We start from the raw sequence: 22,543 nt of genomic DNA on the forward strand, positions 1-22,543 counted from the left end.
GGATGACTGAGATCCTGAGGATGGGACCTGATTTCATTGAGGATGTAAAATAGAGTACTCCACCACCCTAGTTCCCCTCACTTATTCCACAAACATTTAGGCACTGGAGAGACACAAATGAATATATCTCTGCCTAAAGAGTTCACAATATATTAGACACTGTTGGTTGCCTACCTGGCTTCTAGACTCATGGCCTTCCTTTATTTCTTCAAGGGCACCATGCTGCCTTCCATGTCAGAGTCTTTACTCTATTTGCTCTCACTGGCACGCTCTCCCTGCCTGCTTAGCCCTTCCCCTAGACAAGTCTCTCTTATCTAGCACAGACACTGGTGGTTGCCCACATGCCATCTAACCCTCACGTTCATCCCAACTTTTTAGTTATTCACTCCTTCTCCACACAATCATGTGCACCAGAGATAGAAACTACCTCTTCAGCCCAAGGGAAGGTCCTGGCTTAAGTTTGTCATGGAAATCCCATTTCCTTCAGTCAGTAGTTAGTTTAGGAGAGTGTATTTGACCTAATTCTGGTTGAGAAGGCATGAGGAGAAGCCTGTCAGAGGAGTTCTGGGAGGGGTTTCTATGCTTCTAAGAAGGAGACGTAAGAAAAATCTGTTTCTTTCTTTCTCTTTCTGCAATCATGTCTGAATGTGAGACCTGGAACTTCGGTAGCCATTTTACCAGCTTTACCAGAGGATGAAGCACACACTTGAAGGAAGACAGAGCCAAAATAGCTACACAGAGGTGGGAATGGGGATATACAGTATGGGGAAGCTTCTGGACTTCATGTTTTGTGAGATAAAAAATTTCCTTATTGGGGTACCTGTGTTGCTCAGTTGGTGAAGCATCTGACTCTTGATTTCAGCTCAGGTCAGGACCTCAGGGTCATGAGATTGAGCCCCGTGTTGGGCTCCATGCTCAGTAGGGTGTCTGCTTGATATTCTCTCCCTCTGTCCCTCCCCCTGCTTTCTTTCTCTCTCTCTCTCAATATATAAATAAATAAAATAAAATCTTTTAAAAATTTTCCTTACTGTTAGATTTAGAGTTTCTGTTGAGGCCAAAGTATCATCATTGTATATCATTCTTCATCAAACAGCTCAAAAGCTGCTTCCTCAGGGAAGTCTTCCCTGAGCCCCCACTTTCTTCTTATTAGTCCTATCCTTTTATTTTATGCTCCTGTAGCTTCTTGGACTTTCCACCTATAGCATTTGCCATAATTCAAATTATTTATTTCTGTGATTATTTGATCAATGCCTGATATTCCCACTAGACCATTAACTCTAAGAGAGACCTTATGTCTGTCTTGCTCATCACTGTATTACCAGTGCACTAAATAGTGTCTGGTACATAGTACATGCTCATGAATATTTCTAGAATGAATGGATAAATACACAAACCTGTATGTAAGGCTCAGTGGAAGCCAGAAGAAAGGCCACACTTAAGCCACACTAGAAGAATAAGGAAAGGTCTCACAGTGGAGGTGAAATTTAACCTAAATTTTGAAGGAGGAGGAAGAATTTTCTAGGTTTAAAAGACAGTAGGGAAGAGTATTCCAGGCAGCTGTGCAGAGACAGCTGCAAGAGATTTCAGTTCAAATGTGTCCTCAAAATCATATTTAACATAAAGGGGTATTTTTGTTTATAAAATGTTTCCTGTTTCCTAGTTTCAATTCCTGAACAGTGAAATTACCCTCAGTGTCACTCAGTTTCTCCATGGAATTCCTTCTTTCACATAAATTCCCTGTACCAATATTCACTTGCTCACCTTTTAGTAGTTGGCTGGAGGGAGAAATAGAGACCAGTGAAGATACTTTGTGACATGTCATTCTCGTGACCTGTGGAGTTATTCCGATTAACCAGCCAAGCAGCTAATATTCTCCAAGTCAAATCAGAGCAATGGAACAGGAATCCCCGCTGCCAAATATGGGTAAATTCCAGTCCAAGTTACCTCAGATCTATTATGAGTTTGGGGGAAAGTCAAATCTTTAGACCATTATATCCAGGAAACCCAATCATCTTTAGTTGGCACCAGCTGCCGTAGCCCATAATATATCATGTCATATATAACACTTCAGAAATTGTTGCAACTGCATCCAATACTTCTGTCCGTCCTTTCCAGGGCAGAAATAATTTCTGACAGAGAAGGAAACAGCCAGGCCAGGGGGTGCTGGCTTGGAATGCTGTCTTCTAGCAACAAAATATGATATGTAAGAGGTCTAGCTGAGTTTGAATATAAGCCACTGCAAATTCTTTATGTCTAAAGTGTAACTGATTCCACAAACTAGGCCAGTATCACTAGCTTATCATCTTACCGTCAGGCTTGTGACCTTGGTCACAATCACTAAATGTCTCCGGGAAAACAAGTGATGATTTCATCTGCCATCTATATACTTTCCAAATGGAGCTCTCCATTCCAGGAGAGCTTGTCTGTCCCAAGCTGTGTGTGTGCATATACATCCTGCTGCCAAGTGGACTAACTCGGGGGCAATTCAAATTCAGTCTGTTCAAAAGTGGATTTGTTTTCTTGCCCACAATCTTGTTTCTGCTGTTGTGGTTTCTCTCCTTGTACTTGGAATCAATGTTAATGTATCTTTCCCAAGTAGAAACCCAGGAGACATCTTAAACATCTCCCTCCTTCTTCATGTGCCATGGGTCCTCAGGTCCTCTAGACTTGGCTTCTAAATATCTCTCCTCTCCTTGTCCCTCTCCCAAGCATTCTCATTCAATCCTTCCTAATTTCTCATCTGACTGCTTGCAGTAAATAGATTCACAACCTCATAAGTGAATTTATGGTCTTGCTCATTTACAGTTCCGTCCACAATGTAGCCCAATGCATCTTTAAATAATGAATATCTGATCAAGCCTCTTTAGTACTTAAAAACTTTTAAATGGCTCCTCATTGCTTTCAAGATAAAAATATCCGCTCTTTAGTGCAACATACATTTCGACATTTCATGACTTGGCCCCATCTCTGTCTCCAGCTTCATATATCTCTTTTTACCCTAATCTACCCTCTTCCTCTACAACCTCTGTTATTATAACTGATAATAGTTAACATCTGTTGAGTACTTACTTTCAGCTAGAAACTATACTAAATGCTTTACATCAATATTTTTCAAACTTTTCTGATGAGGCATATCACCTGGGATCTTTGATAAAAATATAGTTCCTGGTCCTTATCACAGACCCACTGAATTATAATCTTTAGGGAATGAGTCTAGGCAGTTGTATTAAAATACACACATTCAAAGAACTAGAACAAATTCTAAAATTTGTATGGAATCACAAAAGGCCCTGAAGAGCCAAAGCAATCTTAAAAAAGAAAAGCAAAACAATTCCAGATTTCAAGTTATATTACAAAGCTGTAGTAATCAAGACAGTATGGTACTGGCATAAAAATAGGCAAACAGATCAGTGGAACAGAATAGAAAGGCCAGATATAAACCCACAAGTATATGGTCAATTAATCTTTGACAAAGCAAGAAAGAATATGCAATGGGAAAAAGTCTCTTCAACAAATGGAGTTGGGAAAACTGGTCAGCAACAATAAAAAAAAAAAAGATAAAAAGAAACTGGACCACTTTCTTACACCATACACAAAATTAAATTCAGAATGGATTAAAGATCTCAATATGAGACCTGGAATCATAAAAAATCCTAGAAGAGAACACAGGCAGTAACTTATTTGACATCAGCCATAGCAACTTCTTTCTAGATGTATCTCCTGAGGCAAGAGAAACAAAAGCAAAAATAAACTATTTGGACTTCATCAAAATAAAAAGCTTCTGCACAGAGAAGGAAACAATCAACAAAACTAAAAGGCAACCTATGGAATGGGAGAAAATATTTGCAAATGACATACCTGATAAAGAGCTAGTATCCAGAATCTATGAAGATGTTCTAAAACTCAGCACCCAAAAAACAATCCAGTTAAAAGATGGGCAGAAGACATGAGTAGACATTTTTCTAAAGATGACATCCAGATGGCCAACAGACACATGAAAAGATGCTCAACATCACTCATCATCAGGGGAATGCAAATCAACACCACAGTGAGGTATTGCCTCACACCTATCAGAATGGCTAAAATTAGTAACACAAGAAGTAACAGGTGTTGGCAAGGATGTGGAGAAAAAGGAGCCCTCATGCACTGTTGGTGAGAATGTAAAGTGGTACAGCCATTGTGGAAAACAGTATGGAGCTTCCTCAAACAGTTAAAAATAGAATTACCCTATGATCCAGCAATTGCACTAGTGGGTATTTACCCAAAGAATACAAAAACACTAATTTAAAGGGATACATGCACCCCTGTGTTTATAGAAGCATTATTTACAATAGCCAAGATATGGAAGCAGTCCAGGTATACAAAGAAGATGTGTGTGTGTTGTGTGTGTTTATATATATATAAATATAATATATATATAATATATTTACATATTAAATATATATAATATATTTATATATTATATATAATTATTACATTATATATAATATTATATATAAATAAATATAATAAAAAATATATATATAAACAGACACAATGGAATATTATTCAGCCATATAAAGTGAAATCTTGTCATTTACAATGACATGGATGGAGCTAGAGTGTATTATGCTAAGTGAAATAAGTCAGTCGGAGAAAGACAAATACCATATGATTTCACTCATATGTGGAATCCAAGAAAACAAATGAGCAAAGGAAAAAGAGAGAGAGAGGGACAAATCAAGAAACAGACTCTTAATCAGAGAGAACAAATTGATGGTATGTTAACTGGAATTGAAATAAAAACTTAAAAAGCCAAAAAAAAAAGATGTGTGTGTGTATATACACACGCACACACACACATAAACTTAACTTAAAAAACTTAAAAACAACATGCACACAAATCAACGTGTGACTCATTTGAGAAGTTTGGGAAAACATTGCTTTACATGAACTTTAATTCTCATAAAAATTTAATGAGATGAGAACTGTTACTAGTCTCACTTATAGATAGAAAAACTGAAGCTTCAGGGAAGATGTTATATGTTCAAATACACAGTTAACTGTCATCATTATAGTTTGAACCTAGGCATCCAGTCCCAGAATTTACGCCACTGTAAATGGTGTAAAAGCTGGTCCATGATTTTTCACTTTAAGTCAACACATGCACTCTGTTCACCCTCAGTTCTCTGTGCCTCTTCTGTCCTTCGACTTGGACAGCTATGTTCCCGTCTTTGCCTGAAAAACTACAATTGACACCCATTGAACTCAGTCTGAAGCTTTGATCAATCTTCCCAGTCTGGCTTGGTTGCCTTCCTATGAACCATTCTGTTAATATAACATATCATCATCTATATCCTTATCTGTTCCCCTACCAGACTATAAGCAGGCACGTCTCAAGTCCTTCTCTGTCCTTAATCTAGCAGAGTGCATGACATATACCAGCTATATGATAAATATCTGCTGAATGAATAAGAGTATAATAAGTCACTGTAGCCTGGCAAATGCCTAGGGTTTAGATGCTGTAAATGGATGAAGCTAGGGTCACTACAGAAAATTATTTTTGGCTATTGAATGCTGCCTTTTAGAATCAGGCCGTGCCTCTGTTGAACTCACCTGTTCAATAGGAGTGCTTTACGAGAGATGGGATTGAGAACCCAACCCATTCCTTTTAGTTCAAAGACACTAATCATACACGATATATTACCATAACCTTGATCAAGACCAGACGATAGGAAAGGACAACAAAGGCCCAGAAAAAGGCAGGTTGTCAGGGAAAGGGGAGTCTGGGCTGGTGATGTGGACTCACTACCGGAGTTTAGAGAATCAGAGGTGTGTGCTGACGTGGGCTCACAGCACCTATGATCTAGCCTCCCAGTGCCATGGACACCCAGTGAGTTCAAAGTAGAAGTAACACATGGATGGAAGGAGAGTTTTCATTTGGTCTTAAGGCAACAGGTAGAGCTCCACAGTGGTGACAGTCATTAACACTTTAAAAATAAAAGGGCTGGTTAGGTCCCCACAAGTATCAACTAAAAATCTATGTATTACCATGATTTCAGTAAATGGTAATTTGCTTTCAGCAGGGGTAGGGAAGGGACTGGGCTTAACAGGAGCGGGACATTCATGGCTGGCAGTGACATCTGTGTTCCACCACTGGGGACAAGGAGTGGCCATAGAGGAAGGCAAGATCAGCCGGTGAAGCTGTTTTGAGGTTAGCAGACACTGTGTCTGTGTTTGGAGAGTTGCGTGCACCTTGGTTGTACCTTTCCTAGTTATTAGTTGAAGGCAAGGAATGAGAACTGATTCACAGACAGGTGTAAGCTATTCTGGAAGTCCTTAGGAATGTTTACTTAGGGCAAGAGAAACTTAGCGAGACTAGGTTTTTTTCTTAATTTGACATGTTTGGGTTTGGTGTCATAATTCAGCTGTTAAAGAAAATGTTGAGATCACATGGTGTTGAGGTCTGAAAATTTGGATAATAGAAATCTATAATAAAACTGAATAAAACAGATCTTTGAAAATATGAAGCCTTCTTCCAATCACGCCAGAGACAGTCACATGCAGTCATGAAAACTGAGATTCTACAGGCAACAGAGCAGAAATATGTTTTATTTGAGACAGGTTTTATTTGAAACACAACCTTTATTTGAAACAAAAGCTTTAATTAAAAAAGGCTTTATTTGAAAAAGTTTTATTTGATACAAAACTATTTGTAGGCATTCTGGAGATTCTCATATACAGGCAAAAGAAATTAGATCATACATGCAATAGAGCAGAAGAAATGCTTTATTTGGAAAGAACACTGCTAAAACATCTAAAAAATTGGCATTATATATGATTATGAAGAAGAGAAAACCCATCCAAGAAAGGTGACATGTTCAATGTGAAAGAAATTAATATGTAAATGACATGGATCCTGGTCTGTGAAGACAACCTTGCCATATCTTATAATTGGAATCTTAACTGAAATTATAGACAGGAGATTCAGTTTCTGTTCTGGATACTCTGCCTTAAGATACGAAGCCTTGACATCACTACATCCCAGTCGGCATAAGCTCCTTCTAGATGGCGGGATATCTCAGTTCCTGCTTCATAGCTACGTCGGCCATGAAGTAAGCGCCAGTTATCGAAAGTAATCACATCACCTAGACAAAAGATTTTTTTCAACATGAATAATGATGAGTTTAAATGATTTGCAGAGCTAGAAAATGTAAAATGCAAAATAACATTGCTACTTTGTTCACATCAAGAAACAGTTATGTTTCTTTATTTGTTTGTCTGGGTTTTTTGTTTCAAGTTTTTATCTAAATTCTAGTTAGTTAACATATAGTGTAATGTTAGTTGCAGGAGTAGAATTTAGTAATTCATTACTTTCATACAACACTAGGTGCTCATCACAACAAGTGCCTCCCTTAATACCCATCACCTGTTTAGCCCATCCGCCCATCCCCCTCTGCTCCAGCAACCCTCAGTTTGTTCTCTATAGTTAAGAGTCTGTTTTATGGTTTGCTTCCCTCTCGGTATTCCCCCCCCCCATATTCATCTGTTTTGTTTCTTAAATTCCACAGGTGAATGAAATCATATCGTATTTGTCTTTCTCTGACTGAAAACTATACATTTACTTTTTCACAGAAATCAGGCCATTGGACACAAACTGCTTTAGACCTTTTGACATTTAAAGTACAGGCATCTGTAGACACTTTTATAGTGTCTACTTAAAATATTATCTTCGTGTAAAACTTTGAATTGTTCTTCCTTGTTGTTATTTAGCTCTTACTTAGAAGTGTTTATTTCCAGTTTAACAGCTTCAAATAATTTTAAGGATAGTGACTTGGTTTGTCTTCTATGTTGCCAGTATTTTGTGTACATTATTTCTAAGCCTCATAAAAATCCTGAAAAGAGTTTTAGCTCATCTTTTTGTGTGAGGAAACTGAGGCTCCAGGAAGTTGAGGAATTTGCCTGAGGCTACACTACCATTAAATAGTGGAGCTTGGATTCCAACTTCTATTTTTTTGGTATTTTTCTCTCCTGGTATTTCAATTTCACATGTTACTGCTCTTAAAATCAGCCTGTGGTGACTGCATATCAGTGGATTTATAGAGATTTCTAGTATTACTTTATCATGCCAAAGATCAATTCAAAAGATAATCAGGGGCGCCTGAGTGGCTCAGTCGTTAAGCGTCTGCCTTCGGCCCAGGTCATGATCCCAGGGTCCTGGGATCGAGTCCCACATCGGGCTCCCTGCTCGGCGGGAAGCCTGCTCTCCCTCTCCCACTCCCACTGCTTGTGTTCCTGCTCTCGCTCTCTGTCTCTGTCAAATAAATAAATAAAATCTTTAAAAAAAAAAAAAAGATTAAAAAAAAAAAGATAATCAGAAGTTAAAAGTATCTCCCACTTGGCCAAATCAACAGTAGAGAGAAATCCTGCTTTTTACTAATAGATATGGAAAGGCTCAAGTTTGAAGTCGCTTCACTGAGTAGAGACGGTCCCGAACAAATACAATGCTTTCTGTTCCTTTATTTCATGTAGCTGGACTACTTCCAATACTGCTTTATTTCAGGTGGCACTATCTCTGCCAGATCAGGTAAGTTAAATGAGTAAATGTGACCCATGTACTTCATGAGTGAGAATCATGGGGATAATTTTATTTGTTTACTGGGATAGAAGAATCAAATAGAAACCTCAGTTCATATTGACTGGCTATCAGGACAGAAAATAAAAGTCATCAGTCTTGACCTCAGACATGAGATTTCATTTGGCTTGTAGCTTGTCTTTCACATATTTCTTCTTTAGGTTGGAGGTTATTAAATTTCGGTGTGCTTAAAGATTCCCTAAGAGTTTGTAAAGAATGAGTATTTTTAAGTTTGGAGACGCAACAGAGCAGGGGTGGAGGCTGCTCACAAAGATTCTGTTATAAGTGTTCCACATGCCACATTTGAGAAAAACTGCTCGAGATAATGCTCTACATGGTTAAGGTTGAAGAACATCCATGTTTTCAATTGTTTAAGAAAATGTGCTCACTGACCTGGATTCATCTTGAAAGTAAACTTGGATTCTTTACAGTTCATGAGATCAACAAACTCCTTCAGAGCAGCATAAAAAGGCTGAACTCTTTCAACAGGTACATCAAATACCGTGTCTCTGGTTGCATTATTGAAGTTGATGCGAACCACTTGGCCTTTATCATCTAATCTGTTTTTTAAAGAGAAAAAAGTTAAAAAGCCATGAAGTATTTATTTACATTTCTGAGGGTCAATTTGTCTTGGAAGATGTGTCTGAAATATAGTATTGAAGAATCCAAAAACATGTACAAAAGGTATTATGGCTATCTGTGGTATGATGTATTCATTTGTTCTTTATTCATTCATTTAGCAGTTTTTAAAGGATTTTAAATCCAGTATAGTTAACATACAGTGTTATATTAAGCTTTCTGTGTATAATATAGGGATATGGCAATTCTATGCATCATCCAGTGCTCGTCAAGATAAGTGTGCTCTTAATCCCCTTTACCTATTTTGCCTACTTCCCCGCCCCCCTCCCCTCTGGCAACCATCAATTTGTTCTCTGTAGCTAAGAGTCTGTTTCTTGGTTTGTCTCTTTTTTCCTTAGTCTTGTTTCTTAAATTCTACATAGTGTAATTACTGCATTGTGGGGTAATTCTATTTTTAACTTTTTGAGGAACCTTCGTACTGTTTTCCACAGTGGCTGCACCAGTTTGCATTCCCACCAACAGTGCACGAGGGTTCCTTTTTCTCCGCATCCTCATCAACACTTGCTGTTTCTTGTGTTTTTGATTTTAGCTATTCTGACAGATGTGAGGTGATAGCTCATTGTGGTGTTGATTTGCATTTCCCTGATGATTAATGATGTTGAGTATCTTTTCATGTTGGCCATCCACTTAGCAGGTATTTTTTGAAGACTTACTACTACATAAATGCCAGAATGATTCAAATTAATTTAAAATAAATGTTACTGAAAGATTCCAGTTAAAATTTTTTTATATATTTCAGGAAATGAATTCATTCTTCATTTTTTAAAATAGTAGCTTTTATGTATTAAAGTATTTTTAATGTTACAAGTTCATGGGTCAACCAGTTTATTAGGGTTTTAAGTATAATTTTTTTGAAGCATGATTGGGAAGAAAAATCTATTTTCTAAAAGTTTGAAATTCACTCTTCTAATTCAATCCCTAGTTTACAGGTAGGGAAACCAAGACACAGAGAAAAGAAGAATCTAGCCTGGGATATGTTTTTTGTATCTCTCTATCTATACTATGTATCTTAGTATATAGGCTTCTAAAAGACCAATACTCTATCTCATTTAATGTTGTATTCTCAGCATTTAACATAGAACCTGCACATAGTAGGCAGTTAGTAAATATTCATTGCATATGTGATTCTCTATACTTTTTTCAGTACCTTGGGAGAATACCAAGGTCTTTTTAGTACTTTTGAGATAGTATATTGTGATCTCTCTATCCTTCCTTAGAATATGCATCATGATCATGACAATGTAAGATAATATTACTTTTGATGTAAAAAAAAATACCATTATTTTTTAATTTAAGCTATGCTCATTATCAGTAGCACAGCATGAGCACTGTCTATACACAGAAGCAAAAGGAAGATATATTTTTAAACTTATTGGGAAGGTAAACTTTCAGCCAGTCCTAAAGCATCTACCAACTCTATCCTTTCTTTAGATAGAAAAAAGGAAGGATGGATAAAAACTGAAGGTGGGCAAGGGTGGTGGCAAAGTGCCTAGAGTTGTTCCTGGGCCAGCCCAGGAGGTGGTAGTATGATCCTACAGCTCTCGGGGATCCAGACCTGATGGGTCAAACCACAGAGACAGTCGCATGTACCCAAGAGCTTGGTGACACTGATTTGGAGTCTAGATCACACTTAGCTGACCAATCACACAGAGTAAACCATTATCAACAAGCAGGGTATAGGAGGAAAATGTGATTGCCTGTGCTATATAAATTGTGGCTCTCTGGGTCCCTGTGCTTTGTGACTCAGATTAATATTCAATCCTCTGAGCCAAAGGCAATTATAATGGTAAACTCTAAAAACTGGTCATTAGCCCCAATGCTTTGCATTTTGGTAGTGATGGAAAATTACCTATTGAACCCACCCTGGGGAAAGAAAGTGAAAGAAAGGAACAGGTTTTCAATAAGGCTCTTGGACTCTTAAAACCAGAATTTACATATATTGATTAAAAAGCAAATATGACTGAATAAGCAAGGAGTGCCCTCCCTCCTTCCCCATCCTCTCCACATAGACAAAGAATACTCTGTGGCCTGCAGGTTGTGGCTTTATGAACAAAGAATCAAGGAAAAGGTCAGTCAGCAGAAGAGACTGTGGGCCTCCAGGTTTGAATGGCACAAAGGGCAGTACCTGACCTTTCAATTGCCCTGTTAGAGTTTACACTGCGGGTTTCAGACCCTTTCAGTTTGAGGCCATTTTGTCTTTTAATCTTAGGATTCTAGCCTTATGGTTCCCAACTCACTTTCCTCCTCTCTCCTTTTTCCCTTATCCTATTTTCTGTACATATAATGATGACACTCTTTGTGCCATCCTCTGTGTTACAGACAAAGTTGTCATGACTTTGAAACTTCTTGGAGGTCTTCTGCACAAGCACTCTGGTGATCTGTTTCTCTTTTTAATTAACACTAGAATTCCTTGATGGAAATTGTTATGCTAGTAATGAGCTCTCTCTTTTAGAGTCCGTGTGTGTATCCTCACATATCATGAAAAGAATTTTGTGACTCATCAACTTAAGGAAAATCAGAATTGTGTGCCCCATGGACCATTGTATTACACTTTCATTTCCAAAGAGTTCACATATGTAGATAATAATAAATATTTTCTCTCTCTCTCTTTCTCTAGAGAGAAAGAGAGATCAAGAGAGAAACAGTCTGTCTCCTTTCGCCTGATGTTTACTTTCTATCTGAGAAAACAAGACACAAATTCATTATTTAGCATTTTCAGCAATGACATGAGGGGAAAAGAAAGAAAATTTAGTTTTGAGGTCTAGAGAAGACATTATTCTAAGGATTGAACAATGTTAGAAGAGATGATTGGTTGACATCTTGAAGATCAACCTAAAACGCAAACTTGAGTCTCAGTAAGCGTTCTGTGTGCAGCCACAGAACGAAAGGGAGGTCCCAATGCAGGGCTACATGCTCAGGAAGGGTAAAAAGCTTCCAAAGACAAATAGTTAAGTGGTTACATTCTAGCAATACATAAGGGGCACACATTTAAACGTTAACGAGCAGTCTGCTGACTGCAAATCAGCAAAAGCAAAATGTCATCAGTGATGCCAACAAAGGAACCCAGTGAAAGGACTGTAGAATCATTTCCTGCAATCAGATTTGGTGCCATGAATACTCCTTGTTAGTTACAATGGTCTGTCTCATTGAGAGTTGTGATATTTGATGGGACTACTTGATTTTGTTGTGGGTATGTCACTGTGGGGTTGCACACCACATCACATTTTACTGGAATCTGCAGGAAAAATTTATTTCATACTTTAGAAGTGTCTTGAATCTTGCAAATGGATTATGTTCCCTCCTTGCTTTGGTCTGTAGAAACTCAGAGCTGAAACTGAAATCTATCACTAGTAGTTGTGTTGGACTTTATAGAATTTTAGCTAGCTAAAAAATTTATTCTGCTCTTTCAGAGCCAGGCACTGCGGTAGGGGAGTCTATCTATTGTCTCTATAATTCCCACTTTGGTTGTATGCGGTAGGCATTAATATTATGACTGTAGCTTAGCAAGTCTGAGTCATTAGACCATGATTGCACCACTAATGAGGCAAGGAGTAGGAACGGTATTCATGGGATTGAACTTGTAAGCATGAGGATGCACTGCTGTAGCTTAGTCTCACCATTATTATTTTTCCTAGTTTCTTTATCTGTTTATTTTTCATTATACTTCATTGTACCCTAACTCTGCCAGCAACCTCCAAGATCTTTTTATACTAGATAGGACATAAACATCTCAAAGGAGTTAAACATTTAACCATGAGGAATATTAAATTAACCCAAACACCCAGGCAACCAAGTCCCTCAATTAATTGAAAACCCTATTCGTTTCACCCCCTGTTGTTAAAAATACATTTTTGAGTGGATTAACATTAACCACTTGATATTCTCTAGGGATATCCCCTGAGACCTTAACACTTGACAATGACCAAATTCTGGAATTCTACTACAAAAAATAACAAAGACAAATTATGATTCAGATGAGGAGCATTCAATTAATCTCACTCAATAACTAAGGGTTTGTTTATTTGTTTTGCCTTCGTTCACTAGCCTTGCAGAATCTGCAATTATATTCTGCCACAACAAAATTATGCCATCTGTTGTGGATTTTTAAGGTAATTTTTGAATAGTTAAAACTGTCATGTTAAAACTAGGAATCCAAGAGTTATTTCTTCTCTTTTCCACCTTGGTGACTGACCTCTCAGAGAACAGCATTCTGAACTAGAATTTATTTTTGATGGCTATCTTTCTCTCACACCCTTCATCCCATCTGTCAGGAAAATATGCTGTTTCCCATAACACATTCTTTTTTTTTTTTTTTTAAAGATTTTATTTATTTGTTTATTTATTTGACAGAGAGAGACAAAGTGAAAGAGGGAACATAAGCAGAGGGAGTGGGAGAGGGAGAAGCAGGATTCCCGCCGAGCAGGGAGCCCGATGCGGGGGCTTGATCCCAGGACCCTGGGATCATGACCTGAGCCGAAGGCAGACGCTTAACGACTGAGCCACTCAAGCACCCCCCCATAACACATCCTTAAACACTTCTCCACACTGCCTCTACCACCACATGGGCTACTCATGTTCAAGTTACCCTCACCTCTAGCCTACTGTCCTGCAGTGGCTTCCTGACTGGTCTTCCTGTTCCTGCCCTTGCTCTTCTTCACCATATTCTGCACAACAGCCAGGGTGACCCATTTAAAATATAAATAAATTTATATAAATATAAATGTCTCTCTTCTGCTCGAAATCTCGCAGCACCTCCCTATTTCACTAAGAGTGAAAGGCAATATGTTTTTAAACCATGGATAACAAGGCTTGACATGAACTTACTCCCGTCTGACCTCCTGTCTTAAAACTCTGCTCCACACCAGCCTCCTTGCTGTCCTTTGAACACACCAGAAGTGTTCTTAGAGCCTTCTTAGGACACTTGCTCTAGCTGCTTCTGGAAACTGCTCCTCTTCTGGACAAACTCCTTCAGTCCTTTAAGTTTTTAAAGATTAAATTTTAAGATATGCTCAAATATCACCTACTCAGGAAGTCTTTTCCTCACCACACATGAATAATGCAAGTTCCATCTTCCCTAAGTCTGTGGTTCTATGGATTCCCCTTATTCTGCCCTACTTCTTCTTTTTTCTTAAATACTTAAAAAATGTTTTAACGGTCACTGTAATTTACTCATTTGTTTTAAAATCTCGAATTTCCTCTTCCCCCATTAGACTTTAAGCTACACGAGGGCAGGAATCTTTGTTTTGTCCATGGATGTATCCCAACCACCAAGAAGAGTAGCTGCTTTCAATAAAAACTTGTTGAATGAGTAAATGAAGGCCATATGTTTATATAAGAAAGATGAGTTTGTATATTGGGGGTTTCATTATTTGTTAAATGAGTTAATTTTCATATTATGTGGCTTCTACTAAAAGAAGAATACAAACTCAACTCTAAAGTTGGAAACATCCCTATGACCCAGCAACTGCACTACTAGGTATTTACCCAAAGGATACAAAAATACAGATTTAAAGGCATACATGTACCCCGATGTTTATAGCAGCATTATCAACAATAGCCAAACTATAGAGAGAGCCCAAATGTCTGTCGACTGATGAATGGATAAGGAAGATGTGGTATATATACACATTGGAATATTGCTCAACCAACAAAGAGAATGAAATCTTGCCATCTGCAACGACGTGAATAGAGCTAGAGAGTATTAAGCTGAGTGAAGTAAGTCAGGCTGAAAAAGACAAATACCATATGATCTCACTCATATGTGGAATTTAAGAAAGAAAAAAGATGAACATATGGGAAGGGGTGGGGATAAGGGAGAGAGGGAAATAAGCCATAAGAGACTCTTAAAGATAGAGAATAAACCGAGGGTTGATGGAGGGAGGTGGATGGGGGATGGGCTAGATGGGCGATGGGTATTAAGGAGGGCACTTTTTGTGATGAGCACTGGGTGTTGTATGTAAGTGATGAATTACTGAATTCTACTCCAGAAACCAATATTGTGCTATATGTTAACTAAGTAAAATAAATAAATAAATAAGATAAAATAAAAATTGGAAACACCCCAAAATTCATGAACTGAGGTCTGATTAAATAAAACAATTCCAAGAAAGCACAAGGTAAGATAATTCTTGAATAAAAGGATAAATCTGTGGCCTTTGTAGATACTTAGAAAAATTATGTTAAAATAATGTTAAATGAAAAAATAATAAAATGTCCTATGTAGGGAAATATGATTTTTGTTGGCATCAATTTAGGCAGACATTCCTGTTTCATTCTCACAAATGAGACTGATTTTGCTCCGGAGATGAACATGTAATCGAGGAATGGCCGGTTGAATTCTCTGACTTCCTGGCCATGGTGAGTGCTTCAAGGATGGACTTAAATACAAATCTGGCAGTGAGTCATCTAGTTTTGTTGTAACTATTGGGAAATAAGGGCTTTCTGTGTATGTGATTATCAGCTCTGAGGACAATGAAAATGCAGAGCTTCTACTGACATCTTTGAAAAGGAAACCAACACAGAGGATGGCAAAGCTAAGAGATGAAGAAAAAAGAGATCAATATCAGATGACATTTCTTATCTATCAGCTCTACCTAATTTGAATTAGATTCTTTTCCCTTCTGGCTGAAGGATTCTGACTACTATAATCGTACTGATTATACTTATGTAGAACTTGTATGTGAAAAAAATCAAATGTATATAAAGTCTTAGTTATTTCTCTCATAATAATTAGGAAGAGAGAGAGTTCATGGAATTTGATAATGATTTTTTTTATGGTGAAAATATTCTGTTTTTTCTTTTTCCCTCCAAAATTGGATTAAACTGTTAATAAAAAATAACTCTGGAGTTAATTGAAGCTTTCTTCTAAGTTTTAGGTTTAGGGTAATGAAGCTTTTGCAGTCAGCTATTTAATTGCTATGAGAAATGTATAAATAGTACTTACTCTATAATCTTGTGTTTAGATTGTACAGAGAAATCACAGTAATCCACTCCAATGTCTGTAAAGTCCACAAAAGTGGAGGACAAAATCTGGAATGCGTGAGGATTTTTTTCCTTGAGCTTTCGGCATACGTTAAACCCATCTACAATTTCTGAATCACCCCCAGTGACTGTTTGTTTTATGCAGTGCAGAAACTGAACCTGTAAAAAGAAATAGAGAAATGCATTTTAAAATGGTAAACATTTACATTTTTTAACACTGTTAAAGATTCAGAAAGTTATGAATGCACTAAAGTCAAAAAACCTCTTAAATCTCTTTTGTGTCAGCAAGGAAAGGGACTGGAGAGAAAAAAGTTGCTTTTAACCAGTATTCTGTAGTTCAAACATTGTTTCAGTGTGAGTCATGAACATAGGCATAATAATGTTCATTAGTAAACAAAAGGCACAGATCATAATAGCTGCAGGGAGCGAACACTTCATGTTGGAGTATTTACTCGCTTCCTGTTGGTTTTACAGGGGAGGTGGGATTTCAACTGGGCAAAGGAGGATGGATAAAATTTTGGATATACAGAGAGAATGGAGAGAGCAAATCAAGTGCAGTGATAAAGGATGTGCAAAAATGCACGCCTCACTAGGTATCAAAAAGTTTGGTTGCAATAGAGGTTCATGACTAAAAAGAATAAATCCAGTTGAAAAGGTCATTGAAGCCTTCATCATGGAGTCTTGAATGTCAGATGAAGAATATTGGACATTCTCTTGTGCACAGAGGGGAATTGTTAAAGGGTTTTACATTACAGATGTAATGTAGCCAAGACTGAGTTGAAGAATATCAGTCCAGTGGTGTTACATAGGATACATTTTTTTTAAAGGAGGGTATTAGTGAGACAGTGACTACTTGAGATTTTAAAGAGACAGTTCAGGTATAAAGGATAAGAAGGGAATGGAGGTTGGGTGGGGGCTATGGGGATGGATAAACCCAAGAAACACTGGGAATAAGAAACAAAAAGGATATTTATTTTTACTAAGATTTAGGGGGAAATGTTCAACATTATTTCATTTTGAAAAGCAAAAAATAGTAAAATGTAGAAATATATTTTTTGGATGGAGTTTCTATGACTCCTTTAGTTAGTGTGAGTGAGTGATTTTGATTACCTAAGTTTAGAACCAGATTTTCTGCTTAAAGAAAGGAACACTATTCAGCTGTGACAACTTTATTCTGAGTTAAACAAAAATAAGAAAGAGGCAAATTTGATCAAACATCCAGAATAGGGGGAATATGAGTGGGAAAAATATCCACTTGGTTATTTCCATGAATGGTCTAGAACAGTGCTGTCCATTCGAACTTTCTGTGGTGACAGAAATGTTCTTCTTATATAGCCCAACACGTAGACACTAGTCCCACATGGCTGTTGTGCACTTAAAATGTGGTCAATGTGACTGAAGAACTGCATTTTAAATTTTATTTAAACATAATTAATTTAAATTAAAATTTAAATGATCATATATGGCTAGTGACTACTATATTGGGTAATGCAGATCTAGAACACAAATCCTACCTTCTTCCCCAAACTGCACACATTTTCTCAATATTTTAAATCTTATACATACTTGTTCTCAAATTATGATTGTACATTTATCAGTTCCTCACAACAGTCCTTAGAATTTCATACTTTCCTCTCCATTTCATGGTTGAAGAACCTGAGACCCAGAAGTGAAAAAGTTGGCCAGCTAGTAAGAACTCAGCTACACATGGCAAAACTGACATTCAAAGCTTTGTCTATTTGCCTCAAAATCATTGTACAGCAAGTTCTTTTCCTATAAAAGGGGGAAATTATTTTATGGGACTCAATAGTATCGTGTGGTGTGTGTATGTATGTGCTTTGTAAATTTAAATTCCCATTTCAGGTTGATTATGCCTTATTTTCTGATGTTAGGAGAGAACTGATCTACATTAATAATTGTTCCAACCTTAAACTGATGCCAATTTTTTAAGCTTGAAAAAATATGTGCATAAGCTGACCAGTCACTGTAGAAAACCATCTCATCAGCAGGGTGATAAAAGGTGAGGCAGCATGATTAACAAGAGGATAAAATGGAAACATCAGCCTCAAGTCTACCAAACTCCAAGAAGGCAGAACAATGGCACAACTCAGTCTTTGAGAGAATCAGTGTTCTTTAAATCCTTAGATTTTGCCATAATGAAGTCACAGAATATTTCAAATATAAATCTTTAAAAAAAAGATCAATTGATGTCTTTTACATATATGACAAGGCCAAGTAATAATCTTCTTTTATATATTTATATTTTAATGCAATCTTATGAAAGAAAAAATATGATGGTGCCAGACAACACTTCCATCACCTAATTCAAACAGTACATATACACCTGATATGTATAAAATCAAATTCTATTTCACGTAATTCATTCAGAACCAAAAATATTTTCTTTCTAGATGTTACTTTATAGCAGCATGGGACTTTCGGCCTAAAGACAGTGAGCGAAGGAACATCTGTGTTTCTTTAAAGACGTGTCACCTCGGGGCGCCTGGGTGGCTCAGTCATTAAGCGTCTGCCTTCGGCTCAGGTCATGATCCTGGGGTCCTGGGAGGGAGCCCCACATCGGGCTCCCTGCTCAGTGGGAAGCCTGCTTCTCCCTCTCCCACTCCCCCTGCTTGTGTCCCCTCTCTCGCTTTGTCTCTCTTTAAATAAATAAAATCTTAAAAAAATAAAAGTGTCACTTTATCTCTGCCCCACATGATCCAAATTGATGAAATTCAACTCTCAACAGGTAACTCATTATTCAGATCATTTCATCTGCAGTGAAAAGTGACTTATTTTGTTTGTTATAAAAAAGCTCAAACTTTGGTACAAAGATCCCTAAATGATTCCAAATGGAAACTTGACCAATAACACAAACAGCTGCCTACATTCTAATTATTCTCCTACTACGATCTAGACATTTTAGGAATCATCTTTCACTTAAGAAGCATCTATCAGGTCACTTATCTTTGAATGTTTCATTCGCTGATGGAGACAGGTACAACTTTGTGGTGTTTCTTTGCCTCTTTACAGCATATTTTTGAAGTCTATTATGTGAAATGTGCTGGGCTAAGTCTTGAGATAGAGAGAAGTGGAAGATTCAGTTCCTGTATTTAAAGAGTTTGTAATGTCTGATGATGTCTATGCTCATCACATTATGTAAATTATGGTAATTAGAAAATCCAACTCAAGATCAGCATGGTATGGTGAAAAAACTAACTAGTCAGAGGCCTGGGTTCCATTTTAAATGTCCTTTTATCCGATGTCACTCGGTGAAAGCGTTTAACGTTGCTGTGTGTCATTTTGTCATCTTACATAAAAAGACATGATCAATCGTCTGTCTTACAGGAATGTTAAGAGAGATCAGACAACATAATATATGTAGCAATACTTTGAAAAAGTAAAAAATGCTATGAAAATGTCAAGCATTATATTGTACTTCAAGAATATTTACAAAGCCATGTAATCACTGTCCCTTAGGCTTTCAATTTTAACCTGGAAACAAAACCTAAACTCATAAGAAATAGCAGATAATTAAAATATTAAATTAGAATCTTTAGTTTTCTAGTCTATTATTTTAAAAGATTCTATTTATTTATTTGTCAGAGAGAGAGAGCAGAAGCAGGGGGAGCGGCAGGCAGAGAGAGAAGCAGACTCCCCACTGACCAAGGAGCCCAATGCGGGACTCGATCCCAGGACCCCGGAGATCATGGCCTGAGCCAAAGGCAGACGCTTAACCAACTGAGCCACCCAGGCGTCCCTTCTAGACTAATTTTTTAAACTTTATTTCATCCATTTGACATTGTGCTGATTACTAATGTAGGTCTCAAGAGGCCTTTATGTTTTGGCTTGCTCTCTGAAAATTCACGTAAGCCTGGACTAGCCTGCTGGAGGATGACAGATCAAGTGGAGCAGAGACAAGCCACCTTAGGTTTTCCACCCAGGTCAATCAGCTCCTAGTAAGCCCAACAGCAGAACTGCCCAGCTGAACACAGCCCAAATTGTAAAAACATGTGCTAATATTTTTTACGTAAGAATATGTAAAAACATATTCTTCTATTTATTTTTATTATTTTTTTTTAAACATTTTATTTATTTGAGAGAGAATGAGAGACAGAGAGCATGAGAGGGAGGAGGGTCAGAGGGAGAAGCAGACTCCCTGCCGAGCAGGGAGCCCGATGAGGGACTCGATCCTGGGACTCCAGGATCATGACCTGAGCCGAAGGCAGTCGCTTAACCAACTGAGCTACCCAGGCGCCCCCTTCTATTTATTTTTTTAAAAGATTTTATTTATTTATTTAAGAGAGAGAGAGCACAAACAGGGGCAGCAGCAGAGGGAGAAGCAGGCTCCCTGCTGAGCAGGGAACCAGATATGGGGTTCGATCCCAGGACCCAGGGATCATGACCTGAGTCGAAGTCAGATGCTTAACTGATTGAGCCACCCAGGCACCCCAATAGTATTCTTTTAAGCCACTAAGTTATCAAGTGGTTTTTATGCAGTGATGGCTAACTGATAAGATTAGTGGCCATGTGACTTAATGGGAAAACCCTACATTGTGTTACCTGGTTTCATTTTCTCTTTTAACTCTCTTGGGAATGGTAAATATGCAAAAGGACCTCAAGATGTACTGCTATCATAAAATTTGTCTAGACAAAGCAAAAAGTGCCAATAGTTATTTCCAAAAGGAAACAAAGAAATGTTTTTTAAAAAATACACCAAAATCTTCTATCCCTTGGGAATGTCAGGCTATTCAGGATTTTAGGCACAGAGATTTCGTGTTTGGATTGTGCTTGAAGAAGGATCCATGTAGGACAAATTAGCTAGTGAAACATAGAGTCTTTAGACTCAAAATATAGGAGGATATTGGTCCTTGGATATTGGTCCTTGGCCTGCCTTGTGGAAAATATGTTGAGGCTCACCTTACCCCAGGTGGATGATGGAGGGCTGGATAATCAGTGTGAAAGCTTAGCTTCCCGGTTGTGTAAGCCACATTGTTTGCGTCAATTTTGTCTTGCACTTGCCAAGTATGTCTGTAAAATACAAGAAACATATGTTTAAACGGGCTGTCAGTAAGCCAGAGGAAATGTGTTAGAATGAACTGGATACATGGGGGAAATGGAAACTTTTCATTTTATGAAATAATTACCATAATGATGTGAGCCAGGAAGAGAGCCCAACCTTTCCTTGTCCAAAGTTACCATTTGAGAGTATGCACTCCTCCCTTCTTGTCTCTTCTCAGAGAAAAGTACATTTACACATTAGTCTATCCTACAGAGTTTATGAAGAGGTATGTGTGGGATTGTAGGTTATGTTTTTTAATAGCTTAGTGCATTTAAAATCATTTATTGAAGTGAAATTCACATAACATAAAATGAACCATTTAGTGGACAGTTCAGTGGCCCTCAGGACTTTCACAGTGTTGGTAAGCATCAACTCTATCTATCTAGGTGCAAAACATTTCCATCACTCCACACGGAAACCTCTTACCCATGAAGCATTTTCTTCCCATTCTGCCCTCCTCCCAGTCCCCGGCAAACACCAGCATGCATTCTGTCTCTAAGGATTTACCTATTTGGGATATTTAATATAAATGGAATCATACAGTGTGTGACCTCTTGTGTCTGGCTTGTTCCACTCAACAGAATATTTCTGGGATTCCTCCACGATGGACCATGTATCATTACTTCATTCCTTTTTATGGTTGAATAATATTTTATTGTATGGATATGCCACAGTTCGTTTATTGACTCATCAACTGATGGACATGTGCACTATTTCTACTCCTTGGTTGTTGTGACTAGTGCTGGCATGAGCATTTGTGTGCACGTACTTATTTGAGCGCCTGTTTTCAATTCTTTTGGGTAATGCCTAGGAGTGGAATGACAGAATTACATCATAATTCTATCTTCAACTGTTTGAGGAGGTGCCTAACGGTTTTCCACAGTGGTTGGATCACTTTACAGTCCCACCAGCAATATGTGAGGCTTCCAGTTTCTTCACATCCTCATCAACACTTGTTCTTTTCTGGGTTTTGTTGTTGTTGTTGCTGTTGGTGGTTTTAACCATCCTAGTGGGTGTGACGTGGTATCTCATAGTTTTGATGTGTATTTTCCCAATGGTTAATGATGTTGAGCATCTTTTCATATACTTTTTGGCCATCTGTATATTTCCTTTGGACAAATGTCAATTCAAGTCCTTTGCCCATTTTTAAATTGAGTGGTTTGTCCTTTTGTAATTTCTATGAGCACTTTAGATAGCCTAGATACTAAACCCTTAACAGACCTATGATTTGCAACTATTTCTTACCCTTT

General features: G+C 37.7%; 1 protein-coding gene and 1 long non-coding RNA gene across 4 annotated transcripts in view; one reads left to right on the top strand and one right to left on the bottom strand.

Moving 5' to 3' along the window:
* Positions 1 to 389: 389 nt before the first annotated feature.
* LOC145716169 (uncharacterized) overlaps positions 390 to 22,543 on the top strand; it is a 65,455-nt gene continuing 43,301 nt past the window's right edge. Inside the window, exon 1 of one of the 2 annotated variants that reach the window (XR_014138631.1) lies at positions 390 to 741. This is a non-coding gene — a long non-coding RNA (uncharacterized LOC145716169). The remainder of the gene's footprint in view (positions 742 to 22,543) is intronic. The other variant, XR_014138632.1, reaches the window with a different exon arrangement.
* BBOX1 (gamma-butyrobetaine hydroxylase 1) overlaps positions 6,605 to 22,543 on the bottom strand; it is a 60,730-nt gene continuing 44,791 nt past the window's right edge. For both annotated transcript variants that reach the window (XM_081798438.1, XM_081798439.1), the window contains exons 5-8: positions 21,157 to 21,262; positions 16,197 to 16,393; positions 9,008 to 9,174; positions 6,605 to 7,127 (exon numbers count right to left, since the gene is read on the bottom strand). In XM_081798438.1, the coding sequence (XP_081654564.1) occupies positions 6,967 to 7,127; positions 9,008 to 9,174; positions 16,197 to 16,393; positions 21,157 to 21,262 (631 nt within the window). In that variant the 3' untranslated portion in view covers positions 6,605 to 6,966. The remainder of the gene's footprint in view (positions 7,128 to 9,007; positions 9,175 to 16,196; positions 16,394 to 21,156; positions 21,263 to 22,543) is intronic.

This window comes from Leptonychotes weddellii, chromosome 11 (assembly GCF_054177405.1).
Source record: "Leptonychotes weddellii isolate Sample4059 chromosome 11, ASM5417740v2, whole genome shotgun sequence".
In the NCBI taxonomy this organism is placed as follows: domain Eukaryota; kingdom Metazoa; phylum Chordata; class Mammalia; order Carnivora; family Phocidae; genus Leptonychotes; species Leptonychotes weddellii.